This window comes from Megascapheus bottae, chromosome 1 (genome assembly GCF_031878675.1).
Source record: "Megascapheus bottae isolate mThoBot1 chromosome 1, mThoBot2.hap1, whole genome shotgun sequence".
Lineage (NCBI taxonomy): Eukaryota > Metazoa > Chordata > Mammalia > Rodentia > Geomyidae > Megascapheus > Megascapheus bottae.
In genome coordinates this window covers 87,775,686-87,803,423 of record NC_143509.1, presented here as the reverse complement: position 1 = coordinate 87,803,423, position 27,738 = coordinate 87,775,686, and the positions used below count along the sequence as shown (strand labels likewise).

The window sequence follows — 27,738 nt, the reverse complement described above, 5'->3', positions numbered from 1 at the left end:
CATCCTTATCACATCATTACAAATACAAGGAAAAAAAAAACAAATACAAGGGTGCATGTACGCGCACGTGTGTGTGTACACACACATAAGTATATGTATTTCTGCTTCATCACAGAAATGACAAAATACTATACTTATGATATAACTAATTCTGTAAAATTTACCAAACCCTGTTCAAAGTCTATATACAGAGGCAACAGTCAAGGGATATACTACCTTTCTACCATCAGTTTATGCAGCTGAAGTTTAGAGCTGATTTAGTTAGCTAGCATACTTCAAAAGCATATTTATTCTACTACAATTAACTTTTAGCTGAACAGTTTACAAATAACCATGAAACAGAAAACCCTAAAACGCAAAATTAATTCTTTGATACTTTAACAGTATATGAATTTTATTACTGTGGTTATAATTATTACATACTGTTGCCATTATCATTACTTTCATATTTGTTTTTCTGTAGAAAAACAAAGTATTAGTGTATTTCCATATATGAGCAAAATCTGCAAAGTATGTGACTATAAAATGCTAGGCATACACATCAAATATTCATGTACACATAAGGCCCATGTAATACTTTCTTAAACTTTCCTCTATATTAGGCTTATGTCTATAGTCAAGAGATATTAACCATAAAACATTTTAGAATATATAAAAGATAGTATTATAAGAAAGCTATTCCATTAGAAAGATTTCTGTGGGAAGGAAGCATACTACTGGGGTTTAAACTGAGAGCCTCCTGTTTGCTATATAAGCACTCTATTTGAGTAAACTTCAGTTGTCTTTCAGATTAGGTTCATGCTTTTTCTTTAGTATAAATAAGAATATAGGTATGCCCTCACCAGGCCCTGTTTGTTTTATGATATAGAATCTGGCTAACTTTTACCTTCAAACCACAATCCTTTCATTAAATGCGCCACCACAATAACTAGAAGAAAAGTTTTGTTCAATGTACGTATTCTTTTTTGGCCAGTCCTGGGGCTTGAGGATTGTCCTTGGGCTTTCTCAAGGCTAGCACTCTACCTCTTGAGCCACACTTTCCACTTTTTCTGTGTATGAGATACCAAGGAATCAAACCCAGGGTTTTGTGAATGGTAGGCAAGCACTCTACCACTCCCAGCCCATTAATGTATATATTCTTTAAGTACTATATCTATGTAGCTGTGTTCAAGTGAAGGAAGAAAATTTAATTATTTAGTCTCATTTCATGTTATTCTTCAAATTGGATATCTTTCCATCTTGGTCTGGCTTGTCTACCCATAAATGCAGGTGTTTTTTTCCTAAGGTCCTCCGCACATGATATGATCTCATTTATTCTCCATCTATCCATGGATGACCTACCTGGTTACTCCCTTTCCCTTATTATGAAGAATCAAGCAATAATTGCTACAGAGAATTGTTATTTTTTTTTATTTTTGTCAGTGGTGGGGCCTAAACTCTGGCTTAGGCACTGTCCCCGAGCTCTTCAGCTCAAGGTTAGTGCTCTACCATTTTGAACCACAGTTCCCCTTCTGGTTTTCTGGTGGTTAACTGGAGATAAATGCCTCATGGACTTTTGTTCAAAGGCTGGCTTTGAACCGCTATCCTCAGATCTTAACCCCTTGAGTAACTAGGATTACAGGCATGAGCCACAGGCGCCCTTGTCCTTGTAGTTTTAGTTTGATTTATCTGTACCTAAACATGTCAGAACATCAAATACATAAACATACAGAATACTGGATTCAAAAATTTACGTATGTCATTTACTGACTGTGGTTAAACAACACATATAGTTAGTAGTCTATGTCTTAATACTCTTATCTCTAGTTAGGAGAGTATGTTTTAAAACGTTTATTACTATCATTAAGAAATTATTTGCCTAGAAATGAAGACAATTTAACCTTCAAGTTACAGAGTCAATGAAATAATATTCTTTGACTTTAATGTAAAATGAAGATAAAGCATGGGAACTTTAAAATGTTGTCTTAATATAGAGCCAAACTATCTATGAATCAACTGATTTGGCATATTCAACATACACATACCCCCAAAATACAAAAATAAGTACTAAGGAGGTAAAACAGTCCACGTAAATACCTACACACAAAATATTTATGAGAAGGTACTGATTCACCAAAAAACACAAAACACATACGTTTTAAAAATGAATTCCACTTTTAATGTCATTTTTCTAGGCAACCATCAATAAGAGTAAAAATGAATAAATTCACTTGAAGGATATTTAATAGCTTCACCAATATTAAAATTTGCAAACATACTGAATTGTCAATTATATTCTTCTACATATACACAATGGCCAGTAATATATACATCAGAATGCTTACAATAGTAACGGAAGTGGCTTAGATGTATAGTAACAAGGTGAGTAATGGCAAGTTTAATAAGAACAGTTCACTGATTTTCAAGGACTTTTATAAACATAATCTGATGAGCCACATAGGGTATTACACCATTTACTTTTCAGATATTTCCTGTAAGAATAGAAATGCTGGCTCTCATAATTTTATAAATCACCTAGGATCACACAATTACCTAGTGAGAAAACTAAAACTGAAATCTACCCAACCATAAGTTCCTGGTGTGTAACTAGTTGAAGAAGGAACTCCCATGAACAGGTTTGCTGAGGTACTGATTCCACGAACCTTGTAGAAGCAGGGAATGCTAAAGTTGATGGACATGAACTGTCATTTTTTAAACTTGTTAAAACATGGGGAAAAGAAAACTAGGATAGGTTTCTATGCAGATATTTAAATACATTTTGGTAAGCTCAAAAGTAAATAATGGAAATGCAAAAAATCTATTAGGGTGATATAAAAAATTATCTCCTATATTGTATATTATATGAAAAAAGAATCCAAGGAAAAGAAGCAAACGATAAAATAATATCATGTACTTTGGTTTATCTTTCTTCCTATGTAAGAAACAACAACCAGAGTGAATTGTCCAGTGGAAGATGAAAGAAAACCATTTATAATCTATTTTTTTGGTATGTGTAAGTTAAATGTCACTTTTTCTAAAAAGACCACTAAATTCCAGCTCTTTTCTCATTTTGTGTACTCTTTATCAAGATGCTTCTTCATCATACTAATTATAGTTCAAATTAATGTTTGCCTCCTCACTAGAAAATATGCTGAAACAGTTTGAGTGTGAATGATCAAGTTAAAAATAGAGGGGCACATATACTCATCAGACTCACTGTATGTATATATATATATATATATATATAAACATGGAAATAGGAAATGATAAGACTGGGAAGGGATTGGTAAAAAGCAGGAAATGGTATCAGATGTGACTGATCAAGATGCACTTACTCATAAATGGACACGTTAAATTAAAACCCACTTGTACCACTAGTATTTGGAAAAAATACATCTACCTTACTTAATGCATAAGGAACTTTTATGTTAAGAAACACTGAACAAGCACAGAATTGAAAAGCTTTCCCTCAAAGTCCAAGAGTTAATGTACTATAAGCCTAAAGATTTTCTTGTGAACTGGCAAGAATGAAATGTGAGACACCATTTTTTGTCAACTTATAATAAAGTAAGCATTAAAAACAATTAGAATAAAAACAAACTACATCTAATTAGAGAAAAAGGGAGACAAAAGCCAACTGTCATATTTCAGGTGCTATGTACATCTTATGAATTATAACTGAATAATAGTGACTAGAATCAACTGGCAAGAAAACAGAATCCAAAATAAGAGAGACAGAGAAAGAGAATATGAGAATGAATATGAACAAAATGAGTTCCCAGGTGATAGTAGCTATGCCTTAGGAGTAAAGGAAAACCACCAAAGTATGTCCATAAAGCTCTACAAAAGGCTTCCCCAACAAGATAAAATTGGTAATAGCTAAATAAGATATAGAAAACTATGCAAACAAAACTAGGATATGACTAACTTCAAGAAAATAAAGCCCAAAGAAAGAAAGAAGAGTGATTAGGTCAATGCTGTACAATACACGCAATAATAATACTGTATTCTTCAATCCTTCCCTCTTTCCTTTTTCCTCAATGTCTTTCTTTTCAATGTTTTAAAAGAGTAGATTTTTAGTATTATGTGTAAGATCTTAGTAAGAGGATGAACTTGTACTGGGACAAGTTTACCTAAAAGAAAATTTGTAATTTAGTACTTTAAGTACATATTCTGTAAAATTCTCAGTCTTAGGCACGTCAGACAATGTAGGTGGAAGCACTGGCGAACAGATAATGATGTATCCTCAAGTAATATACTGACGTATACTGCCAGTTTTAGCAAGAAAATCTGTCAAATGTCACTCTGATGTTTAGAGTTCGATGGTCCTGGAGCTGTTGAAATAATCTATGGTTGAAATAATCTATTCTAGCAACTTTGACAAAGTTCTATAAACAACAACAACAACAAAAAAGCACGATTACACTAATCCTAGCAAATTACAAAATGCTTGATGAAATAAGTTTCTATAAACAAGACTTTTATTTGACATACTATATTTTATAACAATGGTAATGGGGAACTTTTAGAAGGCCAGTCTAGACTGATAACTGAAAAGTATTGGAAATCAAGACATTTCTAGATTCATTTTAATGTCAAAAAAAGTTATTTTTAAAACACAACATGAAGAAGTAGGAAAGGTTTAGGATATTTGTCAAATCTAAATAATGTGAGGAAACTTACATGCTATTTTCACCTTACAAATGTGTAAATAAAGTAATAGAAGTTAGGTTCCAGTAGCTTATAATCTTAGCTACTCAGAAGATTAAGATATGAAGATCAAATTTTTCAGGCAACATGAGTGTATAAATCAGAGAGATTCTTATGCCCGATTAACCAGCAAGAAGCTTGAAGTGGAAATGTGCCTCAAGTGGTACAACAATTCTTGAACAGAAAAGCTAAGCAACATTGAGAGACCATTCAGTTCAATCCTCAGCACCAGCACCAATAAATAAATAAATAAATAAATGTGTGAATAAAATATTGAAAAGTTCTCATACTAATTTGGAAAAGATGTAATCACAGAATAATGAAGCAGGTTGATGGTCTTACATGCATGAACTAACTAGGATAAAAATTCATTTTGTAGGAAAAATGAGTAAGGCAAAGAAACAAAAAGATAATAAATGAACAAGTTCCTCCAGAAATATTTAAATGAACACATCAGTTTGCTGTCAAATAATATAAGCAGCCAATAGCTATAACCATAGCTGTTTCCACAACTGTTCATTGAATAGTGTTGTTTTCTTCAAATGTAAATATCAATTCAGATTTGTGGTAATGAATCAGAAGCACACTATTATTATAGCAACTTAGATAAAATATTTTCATTCTCTTAAATTATCTGGAAAGAAACATAAGAAACAGACCCCAGAGGCCAGGGGTGTGGTAGTATTGCCTGATGGTAGAGAGTTTGCCTCGAATGCACAAAACCCTGGGTTTGATTCCTGGGTTCCACACACACAGGAAAAAACCAGAAGTGGGGTTGTGGCTTAAGTGGTAGACCGCTAGCCTTGAGAAAGCTCAAGGACATTGTGCAGGCCCTGAGTTTAAGCCCCTGAACTGGCCAGACCAAAAAAAAAAAAAAAGGAAAATAAAAACAGTCCCCAGAACTTCAGGGTGGTCATGGTTAATATAAGAGAAACTATACAAATAATGGATCTAAAATGTTATTCCTTAGAAAGCAAAGTCAAAGTCAAAGTTCAACAAAATAAACACCAGGAAATAAATACTTGGGTTGGGTGGAGTGGGGTGAAGGAATAGACAAATGAACAGAAGAACGGGGAGAACACAGTCAATAATTCAATGTACATCCTACCAAATTACAAGAGGGAGGTAAGCAATAGATAGGGGAGGGATGGGTATCAAATGCTGAATGGGGGTTCAAAATGTACAATGGCTTTGTGAAATAGCAACTCCTTGTAAAAGTACTTAAAGACAATAGAAACATAATAAATTTCATTTTAGGCAAAAAGGACATTGTGACATATTTCAAATGAAGAAAATAAAATAAAAATGTTCATAGTACCTTAAAGAACCCTGCTTCAGGACCACACCTGTCATATACATTCCTGGATTTACCTATGGCCATGATAATACCTTGCATGTTCGGTGTCATCATGATCTGCCACAGGAATTTAAAGTAAAAGGTTTTGAATGGTTAACACAAAAAAAATAATTAAAACGAAAACAATCTCTTTCCATGCAAGTTAAAACACCATTGGTTCCCACTATTCATAAATCAAGTGTAGCCTGTATTAAATAGCCAATGTCATCTGATGTGCAAGTAAGCATCTTCCAGAATCATCCATACAAGGTACAGGTGACTCAAACAGAGCCTTTGTGCAAACAGCAAAAAGGCTTCTCCCCTGAACTGTAGATTTCTTTTTCTAGGCACTTCCTTCTAGACAAATCAGAACAATCTCTGTCCTCTGAGAGAACTTATTTAGGATAAAAAAAGAACTCTTTTTCCATTGATTCAAAAGCCTAAAGGCTCAGAAAGAGCTAAAAGAGCTAAATTTTCATCTCACTAGCCCCTTGGGTAGGAACCCCTGCAAAACTAGAATGCACATCTATTAGCACCTGTCTTGTATCCATGACTTACTTCAAAAACTTTCAACACACATGCACTGGTAAACTATCACTCTAATAAATGAAGACGACGACAACAAATACAACTCAGCCAACAACCAGTTTGTACAAACACAGTGTTAAATGATTAATAACAGTTCTATTTAAAATGCCAGAAGGCTTATTCTAAAGTAAGCAATTTAATGCCTAATAAATAGCTGGATTTTTTTTTTGGGGGGGGGGCAGTCCTGGGGCTTGAACTCAGGGCTGAGGCACTGTTCTTGAGCTTTCTCAAGGATAGTGTTCTACCACTTGAGCCACAGTCCCACGTCTTTTTTCTGTGTATGTGGTACTGAAAAACAGAACCCACGGCTCTGTAGATGCTAGGTAAGAACTTTACCACTAGGCCACACTCCTGGTTCCTAACCATTTTTGTTATTAAAAAACTTGCTGATTTCCATAATTTCTGAGAATCCTGAAAGAAAGCAGTAAATTAGAATAAAAAAATGAAGTACTAAGTACTTTTTTTCTTTAAAGTAGATTTTCAAGGGTATTTGTAATTTAAAATGTCTACAAAATGAAATAAGGTACTCTGAAGGTACCTTGTATCAAAAGATTGTAGCTACTACTTCTGACTCAATAAATCTGTTATTCATAGTTTTAGTCTGAATTGTATAGCAACAGTTGTAAGATATCTAAAATTTAAACTGAAAAGCCTTCTGATATGTTCCTATTTTACAAATTGACTTTTTGTCATGCTGTGTTACACTGCAGAGTAATACTGATGATTTTGTGCTGTTTCTGATTTTCATTAATCTTTCATAATTAAGTTTTGGGGGCAAAGTTATTTAGAAAAATATACACACATGTATTTTTAATACACACATGTATTTTTAATTCACATATATAATATATATTCCATTTCTTATCCATATGTCCACAAAAGCTAACTGGGGTCGTACAGTTGTCCTAGAGGAATTGCCTTCTCTGATGTTACTGTGCAGAAACTGCTTCACTGGCCCTTTTTCAAACACAAAAGTGAACTATGTGAAAAGGCTCAAGAGAAAAATACAAAGTGAATGAAAAATAATCTAATGGACCAAGATCATTTTAATCTGCATTCTGAAAATCTCTTGTAAACAACTAGTATATCTCCAGATTATATGAAAGACTAAATAGATGAGAATAATAGAGATAGAGAAGAATTAAGACACAGGCACCACAGTGTGTGAAACACCACAAGGCATACAGTCATGTGGAGAAATGCCATTCATAATCACAAGCAGAGGATGTAGCAGCAAAATTATCATGTGCACATCTTGTAATCATGCTCTATAGAACTGATTGGTAGATAATAGGCAAAGCACAAAAATGTTTTAATAAAACAGGAAAAATATATATATATATATATATATATATATTGCCAGTCATGAGGCTTGAACTCAGAGCCTGGGCACTGTCCTTGAGCTTTCTCAAGACTAGTACACTACCATTTGAGCCACAGCACCACTTCTCATTTTTTCTGCATATGTGGTACCAAGGAATTGAACCCAGGGCCTTGTGCATGCTAGGTGAGCACTCTACCACCAGGCCACACTCTCAGCCCTTAAAATATCTTTAAACAGAAAATATTTTAAAATGCAAAATATTCTGCTGTGTTATCTATCAACTTGAGAGGAAACTGATTCTATTTTTTGCATTAAAAAATTTAACTACAGGAACTTGAAAATAGTCTTTTAGTATATCCATTTCATTCTTATTTGTTTTTCATTTTAATTCAAAGTCGTGTTAGTAATTGGTAAGAGAATTTTACACTAAGGGTGGCAAAGCTGTATGTTATGCAGCCAGACATAAACGTGAGAGTATAGGCATGCCTCAAGTGCTTGTATCAAACAACAAACATTAAGTGCAGAATGATAAAACGAAGTACCTCATCGTCATACCCCCCCTCCTTTGATTCAATCATAAATTTGCCTACATGAGGAATCGCCACCTCTACAACACGCTGGCTAGGAGGTGGTTGGCTTGTGGTAGTAGTTTCAGGTTTCTGTAGGAGAAAATCATTGGTATGAGCATTAGAAAACAGAACAATGGAAGCACCAGCTATAAGTGCACGGAGTCTCAAACCATTTTTTTGTTTGTTTTTATTCTTTTAAACAATGCCTGCATTTGTTAAATACAAACTCAAACCACCCCAACCAAACTGAACACTGGAAGCAAATTTATTAACCAAAGTAATATAAAAATTTGTATTCTTTTCCTTGATATTCTACACACTTAGAACTAGTGTTTTTTTTCTGGTTTTCCTTCAAAGCATCCTAGGCTCTAACTATTTAAAATAAATACAGAAGTTGAATTTCCTTGTATTTACACAGCTGGAGTTTTATTCCAAAACAGAACAAAAATATTCCAGTAACACTAGAAAGCCTGTCCTGATATTTTAATAGAAATAAGATTATACATCCCACAATCTCATCAAGAGCATGAAAAATTTTCTCAGTAGGACTTACTTGATCTTTTCCAGTAATCAGTGGTGTTTCAATCTAGTTAAATATACATACTTTATCATGTTTAACTCATTTTTTAAAGCCTACAAAATGCCAACACAATGCATTTACATCTAAAGCATCTGATGAATTCAGAAGTATGAAGGCCAGTGTAAGAAATACATGTGGTGCTTGGAATCTTCTTGCATAAGTCATTCTAATTTGTAGTGGGCTCCACAATGATAAATATTAATTCTGATATAAATAAAAAAATTAACAACTAAGGGAATCTTTATTTTCATTTGAACTGTAGGCAAATTTTAGGGATGCAAATATTTTTGAATTTCCAGAAGTATACATTCAGAAAATTTAATCCTATCAAATAAAATTCATAGCCAAGACTAGTAATGCCTTGTCTAAAAAAAAAAAGAACTTTGTTGTCTCTTTAAAAAATGTTATTTTTGTAAAAATGGTGTTTTTACTTGTGTGACTTGTTAACTTTTCCTTAGGACACAACTAATTTGCACTGTTTTGGAACATGAGAGGCAATCTTCAGTCAAGCCAGAATCTAGTACATAACAGTTATGTGACAAATGCTAGGTTATACCACTACTTCATTATACTAAAGTAGTTATACATACATAATGCTGACTAATGTTACTAATCAGATCCTACAGAGATGTGCTTATAACTATAGATTGTAATTGGTTCTTCTAGCACGTTGAGAGAGGAACTCTGCTAGCTCGTTATCCACTCAACAAGAATGAAAGGTAAAAAGGACATTAGGAAATCTTCTTGGAGCTGACTGGGGAGGCTCATGCCCTGTAATCCTAGTGACTCAGGAGGCTGACATCTGAGGATCACAGTTCAAAGGCAGCTGGAGCACTGAAGACTGTGAGACTCTTATCTTCAATTAACTCCTAGAAAATGGGAAGTGGGGCTGTGGCTCCATGGGTAGCCTTGAGCTGAAGAGCTCAGGGACAGTGTACAGCCTCAGAGTCCAAGCCTTATATCCAACAACAACAAAAGAAATCTTCCTGGATTTTTGGTGATAAACGTCTAACTAGAAAACAAATCTAAACTACTATAATCATAAGAATAAAAAATAGAAACTAAAGCAAATATGACTGGGATACATATAACTGAGAATATTTATAAAAATGTATAGGACCTGGGGAAGGAGAGAGGGGAAGAAACAGTTTGAGAAATGTGTGATAAGCCTAGGTAGCTGCTGTCCACAAGTTCCAACAGCATTAATGTTGATGAATTCTATGGTACAAGTTGAGCAAAGAAGGTACTTCATCGATATCAAGCTATTAGACATTTGTAGACTTGTGCTTCGAAGACTGGAACTCAATATACTGTCTACCAAATTTGATTCAGTAAAGAGTAATAAATTCACTATCACTTTTAGATAGTACATTAAGATGTGATTTTTCACATAAACAAGGGTTCACTAAAGAAAGATATGATATTTTAATATTATTGTCTACATGTCCTCATGTGAAAAGGTTAAGAAAGGCTAATCTTAAGTAAAAAAATAAAGAGTTTTACCAATTTTCTAAATTTCATTAATGATTCAATTAAGAAACAAAACAAAAAAAAAGCACTGTTCAGTCAGGGGCAGGTGGCTCACACCTATAATCCTACTTAGGAGGCAAAGATCTGAGGATTATGGTTTGAAAACAGCCTGGGAAGAAATGTTCCCATGAGACTCTATTCCCAATTAACCACTCAAAAACTGATATGGAGCTGTGGCTCAAAGTGGCAGAGCTGGTATAGTGCTATTCTTGAGCAAGAAGAACTCAGGGACAATATCCAAATCCTGAGTTCAAACCCCACAATTGACAAAAAAATAAAATAATAAAAACCTGTTCTCATAAGGAAAGCTGTTTTAAGTTATAAAGAAGTTACTCAACTATAATGCCTTTGGTCACCTTGATATATCATTCTTTTAATACAATTAATCTACAGTAATCTATTCTAATGAAAATGCCTGAAATAGAGACAGATTTTTATTGAAATTGCCTATTTATAATAAAGCAGAATAGTGATGTGGAAATATGAAAAATACACAACAGAATAATGCTTCAGTAAATGATAGTTATTCAATGAAACAGTACTCAGAAGAATTTGTTACTTAGTTTATAATATCAGGAGACATTATAAAATTAGTGAAGAAAAGCTAGACATAAAACTTTATATTCAACAGTGATTCAATTATAAAAATAAATTAAAAAATTCTGTTTTCAAGTAAAGGTGGAGGAAAAAACCTCAACATATTGACAGGAATGGATGCTGAGTAAATGGTACCGTTGATGGCTCTTTCTTAGAGCCCAATTCTCTGTAATTTGTTAATATTCTAAATCACTCCAAATAATACTAGAGATATTCTGCATAAACATTTGAAGGTTGTCTATGGTTTTGTCACACTAAGATTTACAAAAAAATCTTATACTTTTTAGAAAATAGGACTAACAGAGATGAATACTAAGCCCTACCAGGCAAGTATTGAAAAATTATTTTAGTCCCACAATTATCTCCATTTATTTTCATTACCAAGACTTGGAGAAATTAAGCCATAATAGGCTGTATTTCTAGTAAAACATAAAAATCACAAGAATACTTGAACCTAAAAGAGACAATGAAGTTATCTGTGGATACTGTTTCCACAAAACAGGTAATATCTGAAAGTATTTTCAAGATTTCCCTATCATATTCCTTTTCTGCCATTGTACTTTTCTAAGTAGAGGCATAGCAGCAGGTTGCTACTTTACAAGATAATAACTTTATTAAAAAGTAAATCTTCAAATTTTAAGTACTCATTTTTTTGTGAACTTAAATTACTTTTTGCTGTTGTTGTTGCTCATGGAGCTTAGTCTTGGGACTTGAACTCTGTCCCTGAGCTCTTCAGCTCAAGGCTACTGCCCTACCCATTGAGGACAGTACCACTTTCGGTCTTCTAGTGGTTAACGAAATAAGAGCCTCACAGACTTTACTGTCCAGGCTGTCTTTGAAACTCGATCCTCAGATCTCGACCTACTGAGTACCTAGGATTACAGGTGTGAGCCACTGTGCTCAGCCTTAAATTACTTTTTATTAGCCAGACTTAATATATATATATATATATATATATGACTCTACATTAAACTAGCTGCTTTGGGTTTTAAAATATCAGGAGAAAAGCTGATACTCATTAACCATAACTTAAAATCTAGCAAACAAAAGTTTTAGTTACCAAATGCCCTACAAATTAATTTTGGAAGAAGTCAGAATTAGTACTACACTACTCTGTTTTTATTTCCTATGCTTCCTCCCATCCACCAAGAGGCAGAATTCTCAAATTCACTGGGCAAAATATTTTCCAAGAAAACCATTAGAGTTAGCAGATGCTCATCATAAATATATTTACAGTCACCAAGGTAATTACAAATTTTGGAATCATAAGAAAAATCACATTTAATAAGATGATGTTAACACATTTTCCAGTTTACACACTGGAAAAAAAGCTAAGGAAATGTAATTAACAAAATATTCTATTTTTCATTTTATTAATACAGTCTTTAATATTAAAGTCTCACTACAAATGTAAATTAGTTTTAGAGTTCACTTGCTAGTCAGAACATTAAGAGTTGTAAAATGATGATGTATCCTTTTATCCTTAGGTCTCTCACAGGATAATTTACAAACACTAAAAGGAATTACCATAAAACCTGCATTAGAACTGTTTATTCTTACTACTGAGTAAAATAAATGATAAATAACTACAGAAACGAGGGGTTCTGCAATAACAAATTCTTGAAACAGCATCTCTCAAAATCATATGCGCTAGTATCACCATCCTCATTCAGTGTTATAGAAAGACAAAGCTACAAAATAATGTAATTTTTTTAATTCCTAAAACAAACTATACCCAAATTGTTTTGCACCAATATCCAGCTTGTTAACAATGTTCTAGAGCAAGGAGTTTCTGACACACTTACAGTCAAAACAGATGAAATGACAATTGTATCTTCAGTTCCCAACTATTCTAATGAAATCATATTACAGGTAAGAGGGGAAAGGGTAGGAAAAAACAGTAATAAACATATATTTCTCTTAAGTTTCTAGTCAAAGGATTATTTCCTTTATAATTGAGATTATTTATAGCTCTCTATGAGGAAGAGTAAAACCTTAGAAAAAAAATTTTTTTTTTTTTTGTCAGTTGTAGAGCTTGAACTCTGGGCTTAGACACTGTCCCTGAGCTCTACCACTTGAGCCACAGCAGCACTTCGGTTTTCTGGTAGCTACCTGGAGATAAGAGTTTCACAGACTTTCATGCCCTGACTGGCTTTGCCAGGATCCTCAGATCTCAGCCTCCTGAGTAGTTAGGATTACAGACATGAGCCACTCGCGCCCAGCTACAAAACTATCTTTATAAATAAATGTTGAGAAACGTGCAGCCCCGGGATTACATGAATTACCCTGATGACTTGACCATGTTTATGACAGTCACCACTGATCCTTGTCTCTCCTAACTCCTAGACAAGATTGTTTTTCTTCACACTGCAGGAAATGTCATGAACATGGCTATGTTCACAGAGCCAAAAGAAAGATTCTTACCGACTGCAAAACTGTTTCAGGACTTTTATCTTCATGTTCATGTGATGCCTTGGTAATGATTCGAATAGTTTCTTCCTTCAAGTGCTTTGAGAAATCACTTCTTGATGGCTGTTCTAGATATTCTGGTTCTCCTGCTTGTGCTTCATGAGAAAAGAATCAATTGCATATCTAATATAAATCACAGCATCTGTACTAAGATGAATCTGTTATTCATTTCTCATCTGCAGTTATACAATAACCGATCTTATTCTGTTTACAATAAAATACATCCTTCAAAATACAACACTTTCCCCCTGAAATTTACAAATAAACAAAAATAAGTAACAACAATAACAAAAACAAAAAGATCCAAGAGCATTCAAGCAATTATCAAAGAAAGCACTCATCATCATTTACGTGATCTAATAGTTAAAGCTTTTCTAGAATGAAAAGTACCCAAATCTCATTTGGGAAAATCACCAACATTATGCCAAGAACAGAATTTGATATGGACAAGAGCACAATATCCTCATTCACACCTACCTGGCAAAACCCTAATCCTGAATCAAACTAACCAGTTATCTTTTCCAAATTTGCCCCGACAAAAAAAAAACATGTCTGAGAAGCAATTTCAAGCTGACAAACTAGTGCATTACTAATGGTAATACCTTACCTTACCTATGTTTTGAGCTCCAAAACAATATATCCAATAATATATCACAGAAAACCTCAGACTCCTTATATAACTCACAAAGCTTCTTATTAGTGGGATTCTGCCCTTCCCTTCAAAAATCACCCGTGTCTTTTGCTCAAACTGGCTCACACTTCAGTTTTTTCTCCATTTCTTAAGTTCAATGAAGGTGAAATTTACCTTCCAAGCTTCCAGTTTTCCTATATATTGTTCTTTCTGTTCACCCTACAGTCACTCTCCTGCTCCTTCCACATAAACATGTTCTCTCTCCTTGTCCGTAAGTAACATTTCTACTACTCAGCCTCACTGAGATTTTACTTCAGATAATACAATATTAGGTAGGGCTATCCAATGAAGCTAGCATCTATTTCCTAGATGCCAGTAGTTCTGTTCCTGCCTCCCAGGATATGAGAGTCTTTTAAGTATCCACGAAAAGACTAAATTACCAACAGAAGATGAGAATCAGTGCTCTTCAGCATCGTAAGTTTTCCTTTTAAACATCATTTGCCACAATGATAACCTAATTCCTATTGCATCTGTTTCCAGCCCCTATAAGATTGTAACAATCACTTAGGAGCATAATAACTTAATGGAACAAATGAGTTAATGCCTCAATTAATGAATAGATATGAAGAATAAAAAGGTAAAGTTTCCCCATATTCCTGGAAGTGATTAAGTTAAGTCTTTGCTTACATACATACTGAAACACAGCAGGGCTACTGTCATCCTCCCTAACATTCTATTAAATTTGAAAAAATCTCCAAGGTGCAAAAAATATTTAAAAAGAAGTCCTGTAATTTCAATATACATGGCTGGGTGGACATTCATTTACCAACGAATTTTTATTAAGTACCTAAACATATGCCAGATACTACAACTCTATGTGTCTAGTCTTATTTCCTCTTCAAATCAATTCTGGACAAAGTCATTAATTAAATAACCATAGCTATAAATTTTAACAACATTCTAATAGGACATTCCATGAACATAAGAAAGGTAGTGTGCTATGGGAAATTTAATTTGTAGGATAAAGGATAACTCATTTTGCTGTATTTATCCAAATGTGTTCTTATACCAAATATAAAAAGCAAGGGCCCAAGCACTGTGATTGAACTGAGTCCAAGAAACAATGTGGCTGTGCAACAGTAAAAGAGATAGATGTATTCAAAGAAATGATGCAGTAGTTATTTAAGTTTCTGAAAAATTGTAACAGACACTAACAGTGGGAGAAAGAAGTAGCTAGTTCCAAGGTTTACTTTCAACACAGAGGGTTAGAGAGTGAAACCAGATATAGACCAAATAAAGACCAAAACTAGATATCTACATGTAATGCAAGCATGTGGGAAGCTGAAGCAGGAGGGTTGTGAGTTGCAGGTCAGTCTGGGACACATTATTAGACCCTGTCTCAAAAGTCAAAAATATCTGGAGACTGTACATACAGTTTGGCATGAGTAGTGAGGGTGATAGACATAAAAGTTATTGTAGAGAAAACTCAAGCTAAAAAGTGCTCATATGTATCTTAGAAGAAGTTAAAACTTAACTGTCATACATAGGTATTTCCTGACTTTACAATGACTTCAATATGTTCTTGGATGCCCTTAGATGTTAGATAAGGTAAAGATAATCTTCGGCTATTCCAAGTTACACCCAGTAACTGCCTCTGAAGGTTTTATGCAGGTGGATAAAGACAGCTTACCAGAAGAAACTTCTGTTTGCCACTCTTTTCACTAGGTAGTCAAGGACAATATAACTAAGAGTAGGACATGAACTTAATGTCATATGGGTCAAGAAATCAATCATTGGCCTCTATCACTAAAATTGAGAATTTACGTAAAGTAAGTCCATAGTAACGTGCAATTTTGTTTAATTAATTCAGCCAAACCCACTATAAGACATTAAGGCAAAAATTTTTCTTCCATATAGGGGTTTAAGTACAAAAAAGTAAACAAGGGGGGTATGGGGCCAAAAACATGAGAAGGGTTATCAATGTGTCTGACATAATGTACCTTTGTAACCCCTCTATTAATTACAATAAAAAATAGGTGATCAAGTCTGGAAAAAAAAAGTAAACAAAAACCCTTATAGGTGATAGCAACTGGTTTTGCCTACATCTCACAGAAAGATACTTTCTCTAGAATAGCCCCTGAACTTATTGCTCTCAGAGAATGTATTGGATTGGTGCTACAGGCATAGAGTACAAGCTCTACAAGGACTCAGAATTTGGGGAAACTGGAATTAGCAACTCGTTACACTTCTAGTTTATGTGTTAAACCTGTGCCGATTTTAGTAGTGTTATATGATTAAATATTTTGTTCATCTTTAAGAACACATATGTAGTATATTATTGTGCTATGTACTAACTGCAGTAAGATATGCATATGGTTCTATAGAAAAACTATTGACAGAATACACACAATGTGTGTTAAGGATTTTTCTCAAGGTGAGTCTTGAAGGATTTGCAAAGATTATTTTTGGATATAAAAGTGGAAGTCTCCACATGTAACAGCATATGGAAAATCACTGTTAGATCAAATACTATAAAATTCCTTCTATCCAAGAGTAAATCTTTACAGTAGTAATCAAACCAAATTACATATAAGGATAAAGAGGGACATGATAAATTATTTGGTAGTCTGAACAAATAAGGGTGATATAAAAGAGATTCACAAAGACTTTTGAATAAGAAATTGATTTTAAAAGAAAGCTACAAAGCGAGGCACAGTGGCTCACACCTGTAATCCTAACTACTCAGGAGGCTGAGATCGGAGGATCTGGGTTCAAAGCCAGACTAGACACTAAAAGAAAAAAGAAAAAACAAAATGTGAGACTCGTATCTCTAATTAACTACTAGAAAATGGGAAGTGGGGCTGCAACTCAAGGGGTAGAGTGTTAGCCTTGAGCTAAAGAGCTCAGGAACAACGTCCAGGCACAGAGTTCAAGACCTACAACTCACAAAGAAAATAAATACATAAATGATTTTTTTTAAAAAAGCAAACGCTATAAATAGTTGACATTTTTTTAAGATGGGAGATAATTTACTACCCAGGCCCTGATTATGGGAAAGCTCCTACACACAAGAAAACTGGTAAAAGACATGAGAAAGGGTATCAATGTATGTAAATTAATGTACCTTCTATCTGGCAAATATAATGTAACCCTTCTATTAATTACAATAAAAAATATATGAAAAAAAGAAAATAAGCACACACAAACCAGTAAAAAAAAAAACTGGTAATTACTTTAGATGAAGCATTATAGACCATCACAGGAGATTAACAAGAGAATCAGATGATAACAGAAGATCCTCATAAAAGCAGGAGATTGTGCCTTCATTTTATCAAACAATATAGGAAACTTGAACAAATCGATAAACCAAGATGAAGAAAATCAGAAGCTCTTTGCACTACCCCAATATAAACATTTTGTGTTTATTATCTATATTTGGGGGGGGGGCGTGTCATGGGGCTTGAACTGGGCCTAGGAGCTGTCCCTGAGCTCGTCAGCTCAAGGCTACCACCATACCCTTGAGCCAAGCCCCATTTCCTATTTTCTAGAGGTTAATTGGAGATAAGAGTCTCAAGTCCTTTTGTGCCTGGGCATGGCTTTGTACCTTGATCCTCATATCTCAGCCTCCTGAGTAGCTAGAATTACAGGCATGAGCCACGGCACCCACCCAGCTCATCTTTTTTTATTTTTCTCACTTGAAATCTGAGCATGCAATATGTAGTTGTAAGGACCTTAAATATTTTTTGGAGAGAGAAAGTCATACTCTTCTCTCTAATACAAATTCTCTGTTGTATAAATACAACTTAGAGCTAAGCTGATTAACCAGAATTTAGCCTCTGAATTTTCTGAAGATCATTTAACAAATACATCTTCTGGATCCATCTTCCTGTAATTCTGATTCAGTAAGTCTTAGTTGTGATGTGCTGCACTAACTGATTTACAATTCTGATGTGTCAAGTCATCGTGAAGCATGATCGGCTAGAAACCTATACAGAAATACTAAGCATGTTTAGGGAGGTAACATGAGATGAACTCAACGCTTTCTTATGACTTCATTACACCTTCAGTTAGGTAATGAATAGTGCTGGAGAGCAGAGGCTGACACATGCATTGATCATAAAGACAAAAAGACAAATGCCAACCTGAGACACTAATATTCTTGCATAGTACCTACATCAGTAGAACAAGGACTTAAATTGGTTCCCCTATTACATCTTTATTGAGACTTCCAAGGAGGGAAGGAAATCACTGCTGAATTATGTGAACATGATATTCTTGCATTATTTGTACCAGTTAACTCAATCTTAGGGCATACCTGTGAGACTTAAAACACAGGCTATCTCTGAATTCCTCAAAATATTACACTTAAATTAATTTGAAAATCATTAATTAGAACAGGAAGACAAGAGAATTTCAATAAAAGCTTTCAATTAATGATAGGAATAGGATTTCTAATGAAACATATTTTTTTTCCAATTGTGTGTGTATGACTAAATACTATGGCTTAAACTCAGGTCTCTGTGCTCTTCCTTTGTTGTTTTCACTCAGGGCTGGTGCTCTATAGCTTGAACTCAGGGCCTAGACACTGTCGTTGGGCTTTCTCAAGGCTAGTACTCTATCACTTGAGCTACAGCATCATTTCTGGCCTTTCCTGTGTATGTGGTACTGAAGAATCGAACCTAAGGCTTGCTTCATGCATGCTTTGCAAGCACTCTACCATTAGGCAACACTCCTGGCCCAACTTCTGGCTTTTTTTAATTGAGAGCCTCACAGATTTGCCTGCCCAAGCTGGATCTGAACTATGATTTTGAACTGCCACCATTAATCTGCTGCAATTATGATATTTGAAACTCCCGTAAGACAAAAGACAAATTAATATGGAAAGATAGATAATTCAACAAATCAGATAATATAGTAATAGAAATTAACCAAAGATAAAATAGTATTTTGCTTCATCAAAAGTCAAAGATAACATACTAATAGAAATGAATCTTGAAATAAATTCTTCAAATCTACAGATCTGGCACATTCTAATTCCACTAAATCAAATAAGACACACATTTCCCATAGAAGACATACCCTTCCTATTATATTGCCACTGCTTTTTCAATACTTAGTCTGGAAGAAAATCTGAGTAATAATTTTATTTGAATTGGGTATTTATATTCTTTACATTTTAGTTATTCTACCTCTCCTCATGTTTACAGCTGCCTTTTTTCACATTAAAATAAAATTCTGCACATTAAAATAACACATGAACCAGATACCAGTGACTCAAGCCTATTAACCAAGCTTCTTCAGAGGATAAGACTGGGAAAATTATAGTTTGAACCCATCCAGACCAAAAAAAAAATTCAAGAGACCCCCTTCTTCCCCTTTTAATGCTGGACACAGGGCCATGTTCATATTAACTTATCTACAACTGGAGGCCTAAAGCAGGCAGATTGTGGTACAGGTATGTGCCTGGGCAGAAAGTGATAAACCATTTCATAAATAATCATCAGAAAGAGATGCTTAAGGCAAAGCTTAGTCCCTGCCTAGGAGCACATGGCAGAGTTCAAAAATCATTACATCAAAATAAATTAAAATAAAAAACTAAAATAAAATGAGGCCAATATACTGAATTTAAAAATCAAAATACAGGCGGGAGTGTAGCCTGTTGGTAGAGTGCTTTCGCCTAGCATTCACGAAGCCCCGAGTTCCATTTCTTGGTACTACATATACAGATAAAGCCAGAAGTGAGGCTGTGGCTCAAGTGGTAAAATGCTAGCCTTGAGAAAGCTCAAGGACAGTGCCGAGGTCATGAATTCAAACCCCAGGACTGGAAAAGAAACAACATAAACAACTACAAAACAGTTTGGAAAGTGTGTAATGGGAAGTACTGATTATATTTAAAAAAAAAACAAACTGGTGTCAGTCTTACAGCATAGCTAAAAAAATCAAGAATGTAATTCTTATAAAATAGATATTTGTTAATTTAATGTGGTAAAAATGAAATGAATTAACTCTAAATTTGGGTAGCTAAATGAGAAGCAGGAAAAGTGATTTTATGAAACAAAGAATTCTGTGACACTCATTCTCAGAAACCACAGTTGCTAGAAAAGGACAAACTGAAAAAAAAAGTACAGGCCAATTTCCTTGATGAAAAAAATCAAAAAACAATAAAATACTGGAGGCTGAATTCATAAACACATAAAAGAGATCATAAAGCATGACCAAGTTTGTTTTACTCCAAAGATAAAAGGATTGTTCAATATATACAAATCAATAATATAATACAGAGCTTAAATAGGATCAAGGACAAAAATTACATAATCACCTCAAGAGATGCACAAAATCCCCTTGAAAAACCTTCAACCTCCCTTCATAATAAAAGATGTGAGGAAAGTAAGGAGCATATCAACATAACACAAGCTATGCTATGTTCAACCTACAGTTAATATTGTACTGAATGGGGGAATACTAAAACTATTTGTTCTAAAATGAAAAATAAAAGCTCTCATGCTGTCTCCACTCTTACTCAATATAGCGCAGGAATTCTGAGCCAAAGCAATAAGGTAACGGGAAGAAATTAAAAAAAAAATACAAATAGGGATAACCAAGGGACAGAAAATGAGATGAAAGATAATTGTTACAGTATTATACCTTGTTATCTGATATATTGTATATATGCGTATTTGGTTATTTGACGTTGGATAGGGAAGGGAGGAAAACAAGATGAGGGGCGGGGGTCGGAGGGAGGGAAATGGGGACCAAGACATGAGAAAGGGTATCAATGTATGTAAAGTAATGCACCTTCTATCTGGTGAATATAATGTAACCCTTCTATTAATTACAATAAAAAATATATGAAAAAAAGAATAAAAAGTGACAAACTTGTTCACCTGAAAAAAAAATACAAATAGGGAAAGAAGTCAAATTATCCTTAGTTGTGATATGTTATACTTAAAAATCCCTAAAGACAAATGAACAAAAACCAAAACTGTTAGAGCTGATAAACACTTTTGCAATATAGCAGAATACAAAATAAAACATATAAAACTAAGTAGCTTTCCTATATCAACTAATAACCAATGAGGAGAAAAAGAAATCAGGAATACTATTCCATTTACAACTTCAATTAAAAAGAAACCCTGAAGATCATAAACTACCTCTATAATAAAACTATGAAACCTTAAAGAAAAAGATATCAGAAGATGAATTGACAGAATCAGTATTGTGAAAAAGGCTGTGCCATAGAAAACAATCTACAGATCCATTATAATGTTCACCAAAATCTCAAGGTCATATATTCTACTTTTAATTAATTTTGTTAAGCCACATTAACAAAATCATTATGGCAATGGCACAAAAATATAGAGACAAATGGTATAGAATAGAGAATTCAGCAATAAACCCACATCATTATAGCCATGTGATTTGTGATGAACAAACCTAAGATAAGTCTTTTCAACAAATGTTGCAAAACTGGATACAGAAAACTACACTTCTGTCTCTTACACTGTTCTAAAATCATTTCAAACACAATGAAAGAGCCAGGGCACAGGTGGTTCACACCTGTAATCCTAGCTACTCAGGAGGCTGAGATCTGAGGACTGGAGTTCAAAGTCAGCCTAGACAGAAAAGTCCGTGAGACTCATCTCCAATTAACCACCAGAAAATCAGAAGTGGCTCTGTGGCTCACATGGCAGAGTGCCAGCCTTGAGCTGAAGCGCTCATGCCCAGGCCCTGCGTTCAAATTCCAAGACCAACAACAAAAAAAAATGATGAAAGATCTTGATGTAAGACCTACATCACCGAAATTACTTTCTAAATGGAACTCCAATAGCTAAGTAAGTAGAAGCAAAAAAAGAAAAGTTGCATAAAATTATCAAATGCTATTGATGGGCATGTAAAACTAGTTCAGTATGACATATCAGTATAGATACTGCTCAAGAAATTAAATATAGATCCTGTTACAACCTCTTGGGTACATACCAAAAGGAATGTAAGTCAAAATATGAGAGAAATACTAGCACACTCATGGTTGCTTTTTGTTGTTGTTTGCTGTCATTCCTCCCGCTTGAAATCAGGGCCTGAGCACTGTCTTTAGGCTTTCGAAAGGCTAGTGCTTTACTACTTGTGCCACAGCACCACTTCTGGCTTTTTCTAGGTATGTGGTACTGAGGAATCAAATCTGGGTCTTTGTGCATGCTAGGCAAGCACTCTACCACTAGGCCAAACTCCCAGCCCTAGATAGTCATGTTTATAGCATCATTATTCATAAAAGTCAAGCCACTGAACTAGCATGGGTGCCCAACATCAATGAATGGATAGAGAAAATGTGGTGCATATATACAATGGAATACTATTAGGCTATAAAGAAGAAATTAAGTCAATTGCTAGAAAATAGAGACAAAAAATAAATACTGTATATTTTCATCATATGTGGAAACTAGACCTAGAATAATGATGATAGTATGTATCTAAGACATGACTATAAAGGAGGGAGGCTACTTGGGGAGGGAATCATCAAGCAGGGGAAGAAAAGAAAGGTTGACAGGAGGTGACTATTAAGCATGTGTATTATATATTGTACAGCCACACATACGTACATACATACACTTGAGAAAATAATAAATCCACTAATAACTCCTTAAAAGGAGGAGACAGGAAGTGAGCTAAGGAAAAGTAAGAAAATTTTAATTATACTACAGTGTAGGTATGTAATTAAGTATCACAATAACTTAATTCATGCTTAAAATAAAGAATAGGCAAGGTGAAGAAGAGGAGGCTCACAGAACTGAGTATTTTATAATGATGAATTGCAGATTTACCAAGAGTAAGGTAATGATTGGAGAGTTCAGAGTGCCTATGTGCTCAGGTACTACTACAATTTATGTCAGTTATAAGGCCCTTTGCTCCTACAAATAAAAGGAATCTACATGTGAACATGGTACATAAACTTTAAGGGAAGAATAGCAAAGCAGCTTTGCCATGAGAAAGTTCAAAGGAGTAGTTTGGGAAGGATATTTACAGAAGATAAAGGATGAAATAAAATCAGAAAGAAATGGATCTGGCTTAAAAACAAAAGGAATATATGAATATATTGGAGTCAGGAATCTCTCTGACATCAGGCTGTGGATCCGCAGTCTAGCCTCTTTCTTCCACATGGCACATGTGGATGTGTGGGAAGAAAGCACAGTACTGCAAAATGGTAGCGCTCACCAGCCATTACAGTGGTAGTGGTAGGCTGGGATATTTTAGTATCACAATGTTGGCATTTTGCTGGAAACCCCCAAAAAGTGGTCTTTAATAATTCTAATTATCAGTTTCCTCAGATATAAAACAAATTTAAGGGATCAACTATTCAATTGCATAAAGAAGTCTGCAAGTCAGTATGTACTAACATGTACAGTCCTGCCTGAAACTGTCAACAATACCATATGACAGTATTTGAAACTTTCTAATAAAGGAACCATTCTGCCAGTGTTCAGAATGGCCTACCCACGTAATGCTGCATACAGATTCCTCTATGAAAGATGAAATTAAACAAAAATGAAATTCTTTAAAAAATATCATCTAGATAAAGGGAAATAAAAAGTTACTACCAAAAAAAATCCACTCAGCTATTCTTGTCATCTCCCCATCAGTTATAGAAAAACGGTACTTCCTTTACAGCAAAAGAATATGTTGCCCTAAAACATATTTACAACTCTGTGTTGATTAATCTTTAAAGTAAGAATTAGAAAAAAATTACTTTCAATTTTTTTCAAATATATTTTCATGTTAAATGTTACTTTAATTAGTTTTGAGAATGATATTTTTAGGATTTATATTTTTTGCACTTCTATCATCAATAGATCTATTGTATTTTTCTTGGAATACTTCAGTGTTGGCTTTTGATCTGAAGATTTTCAAAAAATAAAATATGCTGTATGGATGGTGTACATTGAACAAAATGTAGATTAATATGCCAATAGGATTCCTTCTCTAAAACCAGTAGTAAATACATAGAACTTATTCTTTTGACAGACTTAGTGAAATTGGTTGCGTTGATAATTTCAGTTTTTCCTGGTTCTTTCCAAGAAGAGCCCAAGACTCAAAGCAGGCAGGAATGAAGAATCACAATAACTACCCTGAGAAAGTTCTATTTATGTTCATTGGTATGAGGTGACAAAAGTCATAACCTGTGATTATTTTGGAGTGCAAGAATTATAGTTGTTCCCTACTCACTTCTCTGTACTTGAACATAGTTGATATTTTATGTTTCTATTTTCAATTAGTATATCTTAGTTTATAGCACAATAATAAATATAATGCAGCAAAAGTAAAATATAATTGAATAGAAATTGACAAACCTGCTGTCACAGAAGACTCCGACTCTCTTAGTTTCTGAGCTGCTAAAAGCTTTTCCTGCAAAGCTCTCTGGGTTAGTTGTGCATCCCATTCTTCTAGTTCTTTTTCAAATCGTTGGTTGTCTTCTTCAACAAAATCTCTTAAATCTGGTGGTAGTGTTTCTATTCCAACAAGGGCCTGCCCAGTTTCTTTATTAAATTCCTCTGAAAATCATTTCAAAAACTAGTATAAAATTTAGAGTTAAAGGAAAAATACAATGTTTAAAGCAGACTGCATTAAAAATGGATGTGCTATTAGTATACAACAAATCAATATTATTGGGTCTTTTAAAAGAAAGGCTCAGAGAGCAGGTTTAATTATTTTTAAACTGAGCAATAAAAATGAGACAAGATATGAACTTCTTATAATTTTTGGTACTCTAACACTTTGAAATACTACTTTTGTTATAATAAGAAGATATCAAATGTGTGATCAATTATAAAATAAACCTTCAGAAAATGAAAGTTTTATTTTTTCAATACTTTAAATGAAAAGTAAAATTGGTAACATATAGCCATAAATCAGTTAAGTATAGCCATAAAACTAAATATGCAATTATGAAGCTAATCAATACAGAATGTTTTAGTTACATATTATTTAAATTATGAATCAAATTTACAATCACATAAACACTATATATATACACATATATATGCATATTTTCAGTTATAAATGGCTGCTTTGTTGAATTCAATGGTTAAATATGAAAGTTTATCATTTTTAGCCAGATGCCAATAGCTCATATTTCTAATCCTAAGTACTCAGAGGCTGAGATCTACGGATAATGTTTGAATCCAGACAATGAAGGAGAGTCTATGAAATTCTTAACTTCAATTAACCAAAAAAAAAAAAAAAAAAAAAGAGGAAATGAAACTTTGGCTCAAATTCACAGAACATGGATCAAGTTGTCAGAACACTAGCTTTAAGTAAAAACAAAGTTCAAGATAGCACCCAGACCAACAGAAACACAGAGACACATGCACATACACACAGACACCACATAAACACAAAGTTTATCAATTTTAATATAACTATACTGAGTGTTTCCTAAAGGCAAAACCTATACTAGCATATCAAAAAAAATGTACATGCAATGTCATGAACTGTAGCTTTAAGGGGAAATAAAGAGAAAAAAAGGAAGTGCACAAGATGGCCAACATGCAATTAAAACACAACAATAAATGCCAACAAGCATGCTATTTATTAGAGCACAAGGAGATAAATCTGAGGATGAGGATGGCATCCAAACAGAATCTTGACAGATGAGCTAGAATTAGAAAGGGAAAGAAGGAGGAAATTGAAAAAAAAAAGTAAGGAAAGAAAGAGGACTGGGAGCTGGAAAAGAATAATAAAAAAAAGACTACAGATATAATTCTGTGAATTGGTATGATGTATCAACAAAGTGAACATTTCAACATTAAAAGTGATAAATGAAGCAGGCGGGAGGATTAAAGGCCAGAAAATAGAGGCTAAGCTAAGGAGTTCAGATGTGAATTCATATTATAGTTATGGATTATAAGCAGTTATTATTAAAGGGGTTTTTGTTTGTCTTGTTAAGTTTTTGTGCTGGTCCTAGGGCTTGAACTTAGGTCCTGGAAGCTGTCCCTCAACTTTTCACTCAAAGCTAGTCATCTACCTCTTGAGTCATAGCTCCACTTCCGGCTTTTTGTTGGTTAATCGGGGATCCAAATCTCACAGAATTTCTGCCTGAGCTGGCTTCCATAATGCTTAGATCTAAGCCTCCTTAATAGCTAGACTTATAGGATGAGCCACCAGTACCCAGCACCAAAAGGAGTTTTAAAAAGGTTATTTAAAAGAGATTTTAGAAAAACCTCTTTTACCAGAAAACAAAAAATGGAAAAATGGTCAGATTCACATTTAACAGTTAACTTTGAATATAAAATATATGCTAATTATCAGGTTTGGTCACCATTTCAGTTCTAGCTTTCTCATCAGCAATGATGTTGTAGGTACTTCCTGATCACAGCTACCAATCTCTGAAGTCATGGTTAACGAACTTATCACACAGCAATACAGTCACACAAAAAGAACTTTTTAAAAGATTATATGCCACCATACTCTTACCTTGTATTAAGAAGTGTGCCTTATCATTTATGTACATTAAGCAATATGCACTGGCATTTCTGTAACCTCCAAAGGAGTCCCGCACGAGTTCTTCCCAGGATGATTTTGTCACAGCAATGTCATTATACTTCATCCACCTGCTTTCACGATGGTCAAATATGTATGCCCAGTAGTGTCCTGCATTAGCTTGGCCTTCATGAACTAAAACGGCATGTAAGCGGTAAGGAACCTAAATACAGAATTTACAAATAAAAAAAAGTTAATTGCAATTCAATAGTCTACTATCTCACATCCCTGAGACTGAAACTTATAAATTCCTTCTAAAGGGGAAGAAGAGAAACACATTATTTTTTCTTGTTGTTTAAATAAGATTTAAAAAATGGCTGGAATTAAAACTTGGAAACTAGACCAAAAAAAGGGGGGGGCAACATGTAAAAGTTACAACTATTAGATGATTTTTCAAAAGTGAAAATATATTTGCTGTGTATGTACATGTGGACCCACTTAGATCCACTTTGTTGCTCCCAATTAGGTGAAGATTCATACATAAAATAGGATTCTTTAAAACCTTGACAATTACAATTGGTAACTAAAATTCTAGTACATAATATCAAAATTAAAATAAAATGAATCTTATAGTTTCTCCCTAAATCTTGTACCTTTAAAATGACTACATAAAAGAATATACATATCTATATGTGTCTATACACATATATACTTCTTCCCAGCAGACTTTTTTGGGGTTTTTTTTTGCCAGTCCTGGAGCTTGAACTCAGGGCACTGTTTCTGAACTTCTTTGTGGTCAAGGCTAGTGCTATACCACTCGAGCCAAAATACCACTTCTGGCTTACTTTATTGGAGATAAAGAGTCTCAGATTTGGGGCCAAGAATGTAGCCTAGTGGTAGCATGCTCACCTAGCATGCATGAAGCCCTGGGCACAATTCCTCCGTAGCACATACAAG

General features: G+C 34.1%; 1 protein-coding gene across 4 annotated transcripts in view; it reads right to left on the bottom strand.

Moving 5' to 3' along the window:
- The window catches only part of Usp25 (ubiquitin specific peptidase 25), a 93,356-nt gene that overhangs the window by 9,855 nt on the left and 55,763 nt on the right, over positions 1-27,738 (bottom strand). Inside the window, exons 16-20 of one of the 4 annotated variants that reach the window (XM_090347960.1) lie at positions 26,776-27,004; positions 24,654-24,854; positions 13,638-13,777; positions 8,480-8,596; positions 6,008-6,103 (exon numbers count right to left, since the gene is read on the bottom strand). In XM_090347960.1, coding sequence (XP_090204086.1) covers positions 6,008-6,103; positions 8,480-8,596; positions 13,638-13,777; positions 24,654-24,854; positions 26,776-27,004 — 783 coding nt within the window. The remainder of the gene's footprint in view (positions 1-6,007; positions 6,104-8,479; positions 8,597-13,637; positions 13,778-24,653; positions 24,855-26,775; positions 27,005-27,738) is intronic. The other 3 variants (XM_090347967.1, XM_090347977.1, XM_090347986.1) reach the window with 3 other exon arrangements.